This window comes from Schistocerca americana, chromosome X (genome assembly GCF_021461395.2).
Source record: "Schistocerca americana isolate TAMUIC-IGC-003095 chromosome X, iqSchAmer2.1, whole genome shotgun sequence".
In the NCBI taxonomy this organism is placed as follows: Eukaryota; Metazoa; Arthropoda; class Insecta; order Orthoptera; family Acrididae; genus Schistocerca; species Schistocerca americana.
Genome location: NC_060130.1, coordinates 620217056 through 620231404, shown reverse-complemented (window position 1 = coordinate 620231404; position 14349 = coordinate 620217056). Strand labels below are relative to the sequence as shown.

Sequence of the window (14349 nt, the reverse complement as noted above, 5' to 3'; positions counted from 1 at the left end):
TTCGCACCATCAGCAGAACAGGCTCTGCTAACAGTGTACTATGCCTTCCACATTGCTGGCAACAGGTTCTACACAATGTTGGTGAAACTCTGAAGGACAGTAACAGGTGCAAACATGTAACTTTTGTATCAGTTGTGAATAAATAATTGCCACTATTTAAGTTCCAACCCTTGTATTTCAAACTCCAGTCACATTACCAGTTCCATCTCACATTGTGTGTACCTCTACAGGCCCCTTCAGTTGATGAATTACTATGTAATGCATTCCTACAATCTGATAACGAATTGGTAAAAAGTTCAAACTGGTACTGACACCATTTGTGTAACTTGAGGTTCAAATGGCTCTGAGCACTATGGGACTTAACATCTGAGGTCATCAGTCCCCTAGAACTTAGAACTACTTAAACCTAACTACCCTGACGCAGGATTCGAACATGCGACCATAGCGGTCACGGTTCCAGACTGAAGCGCCTAGAACCGCTCGCCCACACCGGCCGGCTGTGACTCGAGGCTGAAATGTACAATTTTAGAAAACTTACAAGACAGTCACAGTGCTTCATTAAAGTAGTATTTCTGGCATGTGTAAGTTTGTGTCCTATGTTAATGTTTGAAGATGAGTGGGCCTTTTTCTTTGTTTGCAATACTTTCTCTCTCTCTCTCTCTCTCTCTCTCTTTTTTTAGAATTACATATCACTAATAGCAGGTGGTCAATTATGAAACGAAAAAGTCTTTGATAACTCACCTCATCAAAAAATTGAGTCTGACATACATAAAAGTTGAGATTAAACACATTTCTTCTTCACAGCACCTCTTATTGCAGGGGCAACATTTTACTCGGAAAATTATAACATGCACAAGGTAAAAGAATAACATACTGCTTTTATTACACTGTTTTTCAGTACTGCATACTCTAATGCACAAATGGCCCATTCAGGGGGTATCAAAACATACAACCAAATCTTAAGGACATACTTCTCACACATACAAGATGACAATATGTTAAATGGACACAGATCCAGACACACTTTATTTCCATGTCAGTACTCATTTTCTACACCTCTTAATGCACAACAGAGGAACCAAAAAGGCTTTTTTATGGAATACTTCACATTAACTACTAGAAGATGGGCCTTTATTAGTGTGACAAAACATGCACTTTCAACACAAGAGAACTCCTCATTTCATATGCATACTGGCTTCTAAATAATAGGTTCTGCTGTGTCTTGCCCACTTGCCAACCAGGTTTACATCTAGCATGTGGCCAAACTTCAAGCATCACATGCCACAACCAGCCCAAGTGCCTGCAGGCCAAACAATCATCTGTACTTGCCTTTCATGTTAGTAAGCTTTCCTGTCACCAACAGCAAGTCAATTTGTTGTCCACAGTATCTTAGGTAGTCACCACATGAGGTGCCTTGTTTGCTGCCAGCAGAGCAAGCATCTATGAGTGTGGCGTTGCAATTGCAGACACTATTTTACCTCCACAATGCCCGATGCTCGCTAGCAGGTTATGCTGTATCCATTACCTAGGGAGTGCACTCTCAAGTTACACCAACTACTGCCATGGTTTCTCAATTAGAGTCTCTTTGTGAAGTGTCCTGCTGTTCCGACACTGACCTCGGACAAAGTTGTAGCCAGCCTGCCAACCTGGGACTACCTTCTATGTAATAACTTGGAGCTGTAAGTCTTCTTGTCATTGACACGCATAATTGGCCTCAACAATCAGGTATCCAGAACATAGTATCATGGCCAACTAGTGTGTTTGGATTCAGAGACCATCATTTGACAGTGTGGTCTTTCAGACTTAGACTTTCTGTTACTTTTCCGTGAATTTGTGATTCTATATGGTACACTATTTGTACTTCGGTTATCACAACTGGAAGTGTTTCATCAAGAGAGATTTGAGGAAAATTACTTTTGTGTTGAATCCATGTCATTGTTTCAAAAACAAAAAAAATGTACTTTTATGTTATTATTAATAAACTTGTTGTGGTCTCTTTACCTGGGTGTGAATCTTTTCATATTGACCTCAGCAACGTATATACCAAATTACAAAACATATGGATAGGAAAAGGTGAATGAATTCTCTCCTCTCCATATTCTCTGGACCCCAAACTTGATGTGTTGAGGTATTTGAGAGCTTTCGTGTATTAAATCCCAGTATAAGATGCAAGATTCCCGTACTGCAGAAGGCTACCAAACCATATGCAATCAGCTCATCTGGGATTTAATGTGATGGTCAGCTGATGCATGTATCAATGCTAATGGAGGGCATTTTGTACATTTCATGTAAGAAAGAGTTTCATGTGGTATGCTAGTACGTTCTGCGCACTTTTCGTCATTAATGTACTATGAAAAGTTACAGAAAATGAATTCTAACATTAAAATACAGAGCATCTAGACCCATATCCATGTACCATATTTTCCTAATTTATGTGTGACTAATGACGCCATGCCTTTTTGTTACATTTTACATAAAGAGTGAATACCTGTAAATTCTCTCATTCCATAACATAACAACATATTGTGCAGATAAGCGACGGAGCATACAAGTAAGAAACAAACCAGTTCAGACTCAATTACAGTACTCTTTTCTACAGCTACTACCTACCGTACAACAACATAACAAGATACCAGAAGAAAGGTTCAAATATAAGTACACAACATTACATCCACTTGAAAATTTATATGCCAACACAAATTATAGAGGCATTAGTTATATCAAGATCTTTTTGTATAACATACTACAGTCTTACAGAAACTTGTTTTACAGTTTCATAAAAGGCATGGAAAACTGCCACATGTTCACAATTAGCTACCATGATATTTCAGTTCAGAATCTCATGACAATCTTAAAACCGAATATTTTCAGAGGACTTTAGATCAAATTATTATGGCAGTAAGTTATGTACATTCAGCAATTTTCCCAAAATTTGATGCAACAATTAATAAAGGAGGAAGGGTTTTAAGCTCACAGCTCCTTTTATGTCTAAAGCTATGTCCTGGTTCAAATATGGCACTATAACTGCTGAAATGACTATTATATCTCCATCCAACACCATTGAAGATGCAGGGATGTTTGAACTGAAGCCAGATGGGGTGCAGTTGGGCCTAGGGGATTGGGCACATGCCAACAGGGCCATTGTTAGAAATGGCTGCACTGTGCAAAGTCTCTGGTGAAAGGAAAATGATAAAACCACCAATGTAGCAAGCCAAAACAGCTTTGTCTGTTCTATTAAGGCATTAGTTATGCACCAAAAATTGTTTGCCCCTTGCACTGGTTTATAATTATTTTGGTTCCGTTTACTGGTGGTACTTTTATTGATACTTGGCAACCATGTGCAAATAAGACTAGTGACTGATCACTCACTCTTGTAATGAACTTAAATGGTACACTTAGCAATATATTCAATTGGTGCAGAGGACCAAGACATGTGCATGAACTGAAACATCATGGATTGAGAAGTACTGATGTGGCAACAAAAGCTACAACTCCAGAACAAAAACTGACAAAAACTGCAGCAGCAATTGACACTGGAAAAACAAGAGCAACAGCAACAGCAGCAAAAACAACAACAACAACGTCTGGAACAGCAACAACTGCAGTACAATAAGCTGCTACAACACCTGACACAAAAGATAGGCACAACACGTTCACTCCCCCCCCCCCCCCCTCCTCCCCTACAACCCCCCAACCCCCATCTGCCCATACAACTTTCTCAAGTTTCAACATGTCGAAGGAGAGCTGGGAAACTTATGTCCGTCATTTTTTGCTATATTTCCAGGTAAGTGATATTAATGACCCTATTTGTCACACCAAAGCACTATTTTCTTATAGTAATGAGTACATAAGGTCGACTAAAAGTTGTAACCTCCTGTGCACCCTAGTAGTTTGTCATCTTCTGATATATGCACTTTGCTGTCTGAACATTATGGGCACCAAGTGCATTTACTACCTGCTCACCTACTATTCAATCAGCACCATAAGAAAAGTGGTCAAGTCTTACACATCCTGCATGGCTGACTTACAGAGTCTTAGTTGGCAATGTAGTTTTAAATGTCAAGCCCATGACATATAATATATTGAACCTTTGATCTGAAACATAGTAATGGAATCTGTGCCTAATCACAGAGCAGGCACCAAGCTATTAAGCAAATCAGATCCAAAACTTAGTGATGTTCTAAAAATTGCTCAGTCATTTCAGATAACATTGGCCGCAATTGGAGCACTGACAATGGCATCAAATAAGGTAGTATCCAGCAACATTGTTTCCAGCAAATCACTGGATGAAGATAGTTCATTCTCCAGTGCCGACACACCATCATAGAACAAAGTGACAACATACACCACAGTATAGAGAAGCAGCAGCCAGTACTAAAACCCCATCAACACTGGTAGGTACAAAGTTGATTCCATTCAGCTGATACGGCTTCAATTAAGCACCAGTCCATCACCAAATTGTCAAAGACCTGTTTCATATTAAACAATGTAGTGTAAATCATGTGAGTCAAGCCTGGACTGTTTTGACAAGCATAGCCACAAACAATGAAGACAGCAGAACACATTATTCAACGTGTGCACCAAGAGAGAACACCAGACCACTGTTTGTACGGTCCACTGAGTGGCAACACCAGAACACAATGTCACTTTGCAGCATCAGGCTGGTGCCCATAGCGGATGTGGGAACTCTCAGTCAGTTACTAATCCTGCTGGACACCATCGCTAGCAAAGCGCAGTTCCAGGGAGATGCGAGATTGGCAGTGTCTCTCATCAGTTCTGACACATACGAGCATCCGGGCCTTGCACCGTTCCAATCAGCTCAGCAGCGAGTGATTTCACACAGAGAACAAATGATACCATTACAAGGCCATATTATGGTGCAACCTAAGTACAAAAGCATATGAAGAACACTAATTTCCTTAGTAGTAGCTTCACCTGTGCTCCTAACATTTTTGCACCTGATGCTTTTTTGCTGTTTGGTTCCAGGTTAAGAAGAATAAAAATCTAATCCCGCGTTCCATACTGCACAATGATCTGGCAGCATTATGTCAAGATTACAAACAATTACAGTATTATGAAAAGGATAGATTACTACTCGCCATAGAGCGGAGATGATGTGTCACTGATAGGCACAACAAAAAGTCTGTCAAACAAGTAAGCTTTTAGCCGAAAAGGTCTTCATCAGAATTAGACAACACACACACATACACTCAAGCAAATGCATCTCTCTCTCTCTCTCTCTCTCTCTCTCTCTCTCTCTCTCTCTCTCTCTCTCTCTCTCTCTCTCTCACACACACACACACACACACACACACACACACACACACACACACACAAAAAAATCACAGTCTGGCTGCCAAATCCTCCACTCAGTCACAGCTTTACAGACCTTGTCTAGTGCCAGTCACCATATGGAAGTTAGTAATAATGGAACTGTTAGTCAATTGAACCCATTAATGATCACAATTAAGAAACCTAATGGGTCTATACGTATATAAGATCTAGCACATGCTTATTTGTAGTTGCCATTTGACATGAAAACTGAGCAGATCCCTGTAGCAAATGAGGTTTATGAAATGTATAGGTACTACAGATTACATTTTGGAATTACAAGGGCAGCAGTCACATTTTAAGGGTTCTTGGAACAACTCATGAACGGAATCCCTCAATGTGTAAACTACCTGGATTATCTTTTAACAGGGAGCATATGAGAGTACCACCTTAAAAATTTACAAGCACTCTTTAACTGGCTCACTTCTAACAGGTTATGCTATAATTTGGATAAATGTAGTTTCTTTCTTAAATACATAAAACACATTAAGTAAAGTAGGGTTCAAATCAACAGTGAAATAGTGTCGTCAAAAAAATCTTCCATGTCCAAAAACCTGAAACAAATACAGTACTATTATTTCTGGGGAAAGTAACACATAGCAAATTCATACCTCAGATGATGTATCCCCTCAACTAGCTATGCAAAAGAAGTGTGAGTTGATAGTGGTCTACTGTTTTCCAGGCAGCTTTCACACATTTAAAAAAGTGCTTAAGGTATGTTCCCTGTCTTTGCAACCCCCTGCCCCAATCCCCATAAGTTAGCCACTGATGCATCACAGCAAATTATTAGGACAGTATGGTTATACAAAAATGCAGATGGCACCAAGCAACCAATTTTGTATGCCTCCAAAATGTTATCAGCAAAACAGGCAAACTACTCACAAAGAGAAAAGGATATACTGGCTGTAATTTACAGAGTGAAAATGTTCCACATCTACTTATACAACATGAAATTTAATCCAATTATAAGTCACATTACTGTTCATCCTGTTCAACTATTGATTGAAGACCCCCATAGAAATCAGCATGACAACAGTGTCTCACCCTTTTCTTTAGCAATTGGCATTATGACATTCACCTCCAAGTACACTAACCTGGATGTGCTGTCTCACCTACCAGTGGGGCAAGACAAAGAATTGTTTTTAACATGAATAGAACTAGATATATTTCCCACCATGGACCATGAAGTAGCCCAATCAATGGGGCAGAACACACTAATTCAAAGACTGTTGTTGCTGGTAAGACATAAAGGGCCAGTGCAGTTGCCAAAAACAGCAGATCCGACATATCACAGCTACTTCTTCATTTGATACTGTATAAATGCCAGGGGCAGTGTCCTCATGGTAGAAACAGAAAACACAGAAAGTCAAGCCCTCTTTCCATTCTTGCTCTGGACACACATCCTCCAGCTATTACACCGACTCCAAAGGGGGTGACTCACATGGCTGTGTTGGCAAGTTGCCAGACACTAACAAAGAGAGTGTGAGGACAATCCGTTTGTGTCCAACATGAGCCCAGAATTGAGCAGCTGTACCACAGCAGTTTCCACCATAACAAAAAACAGAGCACACTATGATGGCTGTTGCATACTGATTATGTCAGACAATTCAAAGGTGCAGTGTGGCTATATGACCTCAACATATACCTACACCACAATATGGGCCCTAATGAGCATATCTGCCACAGAGGGAAGAAAGTATGACACCAAACTATCAGCCAATGGCTGACAATATGTCTCATCTAAGGCTGACTGGTTGTTCACTGAAATGGCATTTCAAACCTGATCTTTCCTGCATTACAGCCACCATCTAACTCAAATGATGAGCAGCTGGTTAGAAAATTCACAATCCAGACAACAAAAATGATGCCAATGATGTCATTTTAGGAAGTCTCCGGGAGTTTCCCTTGCACGATATTGATCCACCCCCATCGATATCCACTGTCTGCAGAGATATTGCAAATGACGCAAGCACCATTTCACAGCAGGCCTAAAGCGAATGGCTTGGCAAGGCCCAAGAATGCCACAAAGCATGTGAGGTGACACTGTGTGTCATCAGGGGCACCAATTATTTTAAGACAGAACTGGCCAAAGCTGGTACATGCTGCTCCATAACAAGCTGCAGCTGCAACAGCAAGACAACACCATGCCCCCTAACAGCCACCATATAAGGCCTCCAACTGCCCTGCCCCTAACCAGGCTCATACGTCATACCTGCTGCTCCTTCCTCTCTCTCTCCTCCTACGTAATATTATGACTTCTATCCCGATGCTCAGTCTGCACAATGGAGACAGGATACCCTTGATGAGTCTATGGAGGTTGAGCTAACCACAATGTGACCCCGTAACTAGTGACACCATACATGCTCCTTGAGGCAAGGTAAATTTCAGATAGGCAACTTATTGAAGCTCATGACAGGTTACAGCCCAGAGGTAGTGAAGCCAGGTCCCAGCACTGAATGCCTGAAAAGTGCTGTCCATACTGCCACCCTTAGGAGAGGTAGATATCCCACCTACCATCACACTACCAGACCCTACCACCATCCTCCTTTCATTCCCTGGTGCCAGAACCATTGGCTGGGCTACCAATGACTCCAGAACAGGCCATCTGCCCATTTGTGCACACAAAGGGAGAGGTATGTTATTTCCCCATCTGGCATGTTATTTAAAACTGATGGAAATACAGAGAAATCCCACCAAACTGGGATATCGCTATGGACTGTATATTGCATACCCCTTCAGAATGGGGTCTAGTGGATACAGTGCATGCCAGCAGGGCCCATCGGCAGAGACTGTTGTGTCGGGCAGGCCTCTGGTGACAAGCTGCTTACTAACTGGTGGTACAGCAGAATAAGACCAGTTTGCTCTTTTCTATGAAGCCATCCTTTACATGCCATAAACAGTTTGCCTATGATGAGCCTACCTTGTATTTGGTATTTCACTATACTACTGACTGGACTGTTTACACTGGTACAAGGTGACTTCAATCTTGATTACTGGTTGTGAATTGGCTCGCAAATAGTGTGGTACATTTGCTCACCCTGGACAACCATGTGAGAACTAGACTGATTACAGTAAAAGTGCTTTCAGTGGTTACTTTTGTATTGATCCTGTTAGTGGTGCATGTTGTGGTATATTAACGAAATAGTGCTGCCTGTGCCTACTATTACGTCAGCTGTCTCAAGCTAAGTACATGTGAGACAAATTAGTCCATTATCCTCCCAACAGCAAAGAAGCCACTAGAGAACTGAACACAAACAGATATAAAACTACGACAAACACTTGTTGACATCAAAGCATTTGGACTCTGTGGCACTTATTAAGGATTCATGTAAAAAGAAAAGCAGCTATCTAAAACATTTATGTCATAAAACTAGAGGCCAAACACAGGACAAGTCCCAAATATTGAAGTATTTATTTTATACTTTATTTAAGGAAAAACTCTAAAGGAAGAAGTAACACATCTAGACAGCTACACATATTTCATTCAAGATGGTTGCCATTGCTAGTAAAGTGGCCGTATTATAAACCTGAGAATATTTCTGTTGTAACCAATATGACTGCAAAGAGCATTTCAAGAAGTACGTCTTACCTTCCTAGAGGTGAGGTGATCCATAGCATGTGCAATACCAACAATTACTTCGAGAATGTGTTGCTCAGGAAGTGAACATATTCTTGATTGGGCTTTTTCCAAATGCTGCTGCTGCCTGCTTTCCAGCAAAATGTCTTTCAGGGATGCAGGATGATGCTCCAGTACAACAAACAACATCTCTGGGGTTTCACATAGTCCAACTAAATGGACAACATTCAGGTTTGTGCCCACCCTAATTAAAACATCTAGATCTTTCAACATGTTTTTCCTCAGACCTCCCTCAAGGGAAACATCTGAAACATATTTATTGAACCATTCATTAAACTCATTATGCAAGGCCATATGAGTAATAATACCAATATTTACTGGTTTTCTCCATTACGAGAAAGGAAGTTTATAATGTAAGGAAGTATTCTTCATCATCATTAAAGTGAAAGTTACTGAAGGCAACATAAAACAACAGACTGTTTAATTTAAGAGTTAACAAAATACTTCACATTTTTTTGAAATTTCAGTGCCAAAAGAGTGTTACAGTCAATAACTCTGGTAAGCAAATTTTACAGTAATGAGGAAAACATAGCACTTTTCTTCACCATGAGAATGTAGAGTTTAAGGTGCTTAACATAAATGATATTATGCAAAACACATATTTTGCCTTACCTCAGAAACTACCTTATGAAATGTATCTGGTGTGGAATCTTTTGGAATCAGTAAGGGTAATCAATATAGCATTTGTTAATTAATACCTACCCCATTTTTATGCACTGTTTAGCTACAATAATGATTCTCTTTGCGCACAACAACACCAAAACTTCTTAGTGTGCTATACCAAACTAAATATATCTCAGAAAGACCTTGCTTGGTAAGGCGAACTCATCTAACTGTAAAATCACCAACAATAGTGCCTTACGGAAAGGTTTCTAATTTAATCCATGAAATAGCACTGTCTCTCACGTCTAGGAACTTTGCAGCTACATTAGTTTACCTTATTGTCCAAATAATGATTACAAAGACTTTTTACAACCTCCAGATCTGAACTGTCTAACATTGGGGAAAACATAGCAGTACGTCAGTGATTTAGACAAGCACGGTTCATTGTACCACTTATGCAACTAATTGTTTCTGTGTCAGCCTTTACTCTAGTTTTAAGAAATAGACTGCATCATCACAGCCACCTCAAAGAATTATTATACATTTGGGTTCGGTGAACAACTGGGTTGCCACATATATCAAATTTTATTGACTGTTAGTGCAGGTAGTCCAATTGTGAATTTCTTACTCTGTAATAAGGATATAATAGAGGGAAACATTCCACGTGGGAAAAATATATCTAAAAACAAAGATGATGTGACTTACCAAACGAAAGCACTGGCAGGTCGATAGACACAAACAAACACAAACATACACACAAAATTCAAGCTTTCGCAAGCAATGGTTGCTTCATCAGGAAAGAGGGAAGGAGAGGGAAAGACGAAAGGATGTGGGTTTTAAGGGAGAGGGTAAGGAGTCATTCCAATCCCGGGAGCGGAAAGACTTACCTTAGGGGGAAAAAGGACAGGTATACACTCGCACACACACCCATATCCAACCGCACATACACAGACACAAGCAGACATTTGAGAAGGCAAAGAGTTTCGGCAGAGATGTCAGTCGAGGCAGAAGTACAGAGACAAAGATGTTGCTGAAAGACAGGTGAGGTATGAGCGGCAGCAACTTGAAATTAGCGGAGGTTGAGGCCTGGCGGATAACGAGAAGAGAGGATATACTGAAGGGCAAGTTCCCATCTCCGGAGTTCTGACAGGGGCGGTTACAAGGGTAGGAGCCAGAGGGTAGGGAAGGTGGTTTGGGGATTTCATAGGGATGAACTAAGAGGTTACGAAGGTTAGGTGGACGGCGGAAAGACACTCTTGGTGGAGTGGGGAGGATTTCATGAAGGATGGATCTCATTTCAGGGCAGGATTTGAGGAAGTCGTATCCCTGCTGGAGAGCCTCATTCAGAGTCTGATCCAGTCCCGGAAAGTATCCTGTCACAAGTGGGGCACTTTTGTGGTTCTTCTGTGGGAGGTTCTGGGCTTGAGGGGATGAGGAAGTGGCTCTGGTTATTTGCTTCTGTACCAGGTCGGGAGGGTAGTTGCGGGATGCGAAAGCTGTTTTCAGATTGTTGGTGTAATGGTTCAGGGATTGCCACGAAGACCTAGGCTGTAGGGAAGGGACCGTTTGATGTGGAATGGGTGGCAGTTGTCATAATGGAGGTACTGTTGCTTGTTGGTGGGTTTGATGTGGACGGACGTGTGAAGCTGGCCATTGGACAGATGGAGGTCAACGTCAAGGAAAGTGGCATGGGGTTTGGAGTAGGACCAGGTGAATCTGATGGAACCAAAGGAGTTGAGGTTGGAGAGGAAATTCTGGAGTAGTTCTTCACTGTGAGTCCAGATCATGAAGATGTTATCAATAAATCTGTACCAAACTTTGGGTTGGCAGGCCTGGGTAACCAAGAAGGCTTACTCTAAGCGACCCTTGAATAGGTTGGCGTACGAGGGGGCCATCCTGGTACCCATGACTGTTCCCTTTAATTGTTGGTACGTCTGGCCTTCAAAAGTGAAGAAGTTGTGGGTCAGGATGAAGCTGGCTAAGGTAATGAGGAAAGAGGTTTTAGGTAGGGTGGCAGGTGATTGGCGTGAAAGGAAATGCTCCATTGCAGCGAGGCCCTGGACGTGCGGAATATTTTTATCTAAGATTATTGCAGTTATCACTCCAGGAAAATCGCAAACTGTTGCTTATGCACCACAACGTCCAATTTTGTTCCTTGGCATCAAACAAAGAACTGTCAGGAGAAACCTACAGATACCTCTCATCTTTGAGAAAGCAAGTCCACAGATAGTACAAAAGCAACAGATGTATACTGTGAGTTCTCTTGTACATCATAAAGTATGCGTAAATTCATTGACTTAGTTTATCTAATTTTGTAACATTCATTTTTAATGACCACCATACATAATATGAACCAAATAAAAACAACAAACTGTTAAAGTCCCTGTCCCCACTTTTATGTTACAAAAATTAACACCAAAGATGATATTCTTAATAACTCTGGGAAGCAAATTTTACAGTAATGAAGAAAACATAGCACTTTTCTTCACCATTTAGATTTCAGTTGATTGGCAGCTCTCCATTTGGATCTATTACAAACTAACTCCTCCATTTTGGCATACTTATTGGCTCACATTACAGCCTTTTTTACAAATGCCAACTGAGGGGTTCCCTGTGGTTTTTTTCCTTGTATAGCCCATTTTAGAATGTTTACATGGAACTGGTTGTGGTTTATTATGTGCCCCATCCACATGTTGTCTATGTTCAATTGTTTCCCACAGTAGTTTTGCCCCATCACTTCCTTTTCCTCATCAATTCTTTGATGGACTATCTGGTTCGTCATTCTATCTGTCCATTTTAGCTTTGACAGAAGTCTCCAACATCATAATTAAAGGCATTTCATTCCCTGTATGTTTCGAATCCACACTTTGCACCCACAGAGTGTTATGCTCCAGATGCATCTTTTAACTTGTTTTTTCGTCACTTAAATTTTTATATTTTTTTAATGACACATTTTCATTTTATTCATAAACACTAGTCATAATGTTTTAATTGTGACATCAAATAAATTACATTATAAACTTTTTTCCTTACAAGTACGTGCCTGGAGGCCTGGTACATACTGAAACCCCACACCACAGTACATTCACTAGGGGAACTGAAACAAAACAGCACAGCCCACTGATAAAGTGAAGCTTTGTGTAGTAATTCATTTTTGGTAGCAACGGAAATGTTGTAGCTGTGTCAAACCAATCCAGGTGACTTCTTTAACTATCTGGATTGGCTTGACACAGCTGTAATATTTCCACAGCTTCCAAACACAATTATTGCATAGTTCTCCTTTTATCACTTGGCTGCAGTTTGTTTGGTCCTGATAGTGACATGCAACAGTACCGTTGCATGTGGATTTCAATGTGTACCAGGACTGCAGACATGCCAGCAAACAAACAAAAAATTTATTATGAAATTTTTTAAGGTGATAATGTAAACTTTATGAGTATCCCTAACAAGTCCACTCCCTACCTCTTTGTTTTGTATCTTTTATGTCCCTTCCACCTTCAATTAGCTCATTATATAATATTTGTACGATAAGGTCTGTTTTAGCTCATTTCTTCTAATTTTAATGTTTACTTTTTCTGATTCCTTGGAGCACACTACTGTCTCTGCCTTTTGTGTTTTAATTTCAACTTTGTATTCCTGTCTGTCATCCACAAACTTAAACATTTGTATTCCATTTATTATGATACTCACACCACAGCCTATTAACATAGTGAATTTTCTAAATATATGTTGAACAGAGTGTAGTGATGCATCGTATGACAATGTACCACAATTCAGTTTTGCCTCTTCCATGGTATATGACAAGGGATGTTCCATAATTTCTCTTTTATGCATATTAATGATCTTTTTAACATTAGTAGCAAGTTTAACATGATAAACTACAAACTTTTTGTTTGTAGCACAAGCACCGCAGAGACCATGCAAAATTTCTGTGATGACAGCTTAAATATTGGAGGAAATAGGAGAATCAAATTGGTGACTTCCAGTCAAGAGTACTGAACTAAAGGAGTAATGGTATGGAGTAAGGCTTTCAACGGAGAGAAGAGACCCATTTGCGATGTATGGCAACAATGATTTCAAAGTGCAGTTTGGGTTTTGTAAGGAATCTTTTGACTTGCTGCTCGGTATGCTGGAGCCATTACAGGGTGTCTACGTGGACAAGAAAAAAAAATCCTGGATTTCCCGGTTAAAGACACGATTTCTCCCGGATGAAATTACGTATAAAGCGGGTGAAAATCCGTGTTAATCAACAGTATACTTTCCCTGGGAGCTGTAAAACCTATCAGTCCTTTGAATCGTAAAGGTCTTATACCGGCGGAGGACGTCCCAGCACTTTAGAAAACGAAATCCAGGAAAAACAATAACGTTTGGAAAGATGTTTGATGAAAGACAATATGCACAGAGTTTATTTTCGTATTGCGAAAGTATACACACAAATTCCACAAATTACAGCACGGTAGCTTCGGAAACTCTAAAATAGACATTGCGTTGAGTAGTGCACTTTTGTCAGCCAGTCATAGCTCATGTCACGTGATCTCGCTAGCGAATGACGGCAGTTATTCAGAGCACGAGGCCTTCAAGAAAGACAGGCCGCGGCGCGTACGTTACGAAGGTAGGCCGAGCTCGCTCAACTCAGCAAAGTGCGTTTCTACAGCAGTTAACTCATAAGTAGATGTGTATGTACGAACGAGAATTGCATCGTCTATTGGCATCCACTGTTATTAGTCCTACAATGATAGGAAGTCCGTAGACCTACTAACAGGCTCTAATTTGGCAAT

General features: G+C 40.5%; 1 protein-coding gene across 1 annotated transcript in view; it reads right to left on the bottom strand.

Annotated features, from left to right (window-relative positions):
* LOC124554833 (putative tyrosine-protein kinase Wsck) overlaps positions 1-14349 on the bottom strand; it is a 161964-nt gene that overhangs the window by 34203 nt on the left and 113412 nt on the right. The window contains exon 8 of the mRNA XM_047128496.1: positions 8921-9213. Coding sequence (XP_046984452.1) covers positions 8921-9213 — 293 coding nt within the window. The remainder of the gene's footprint in view (positions 1-8920; positions 9214-14349) is intronic.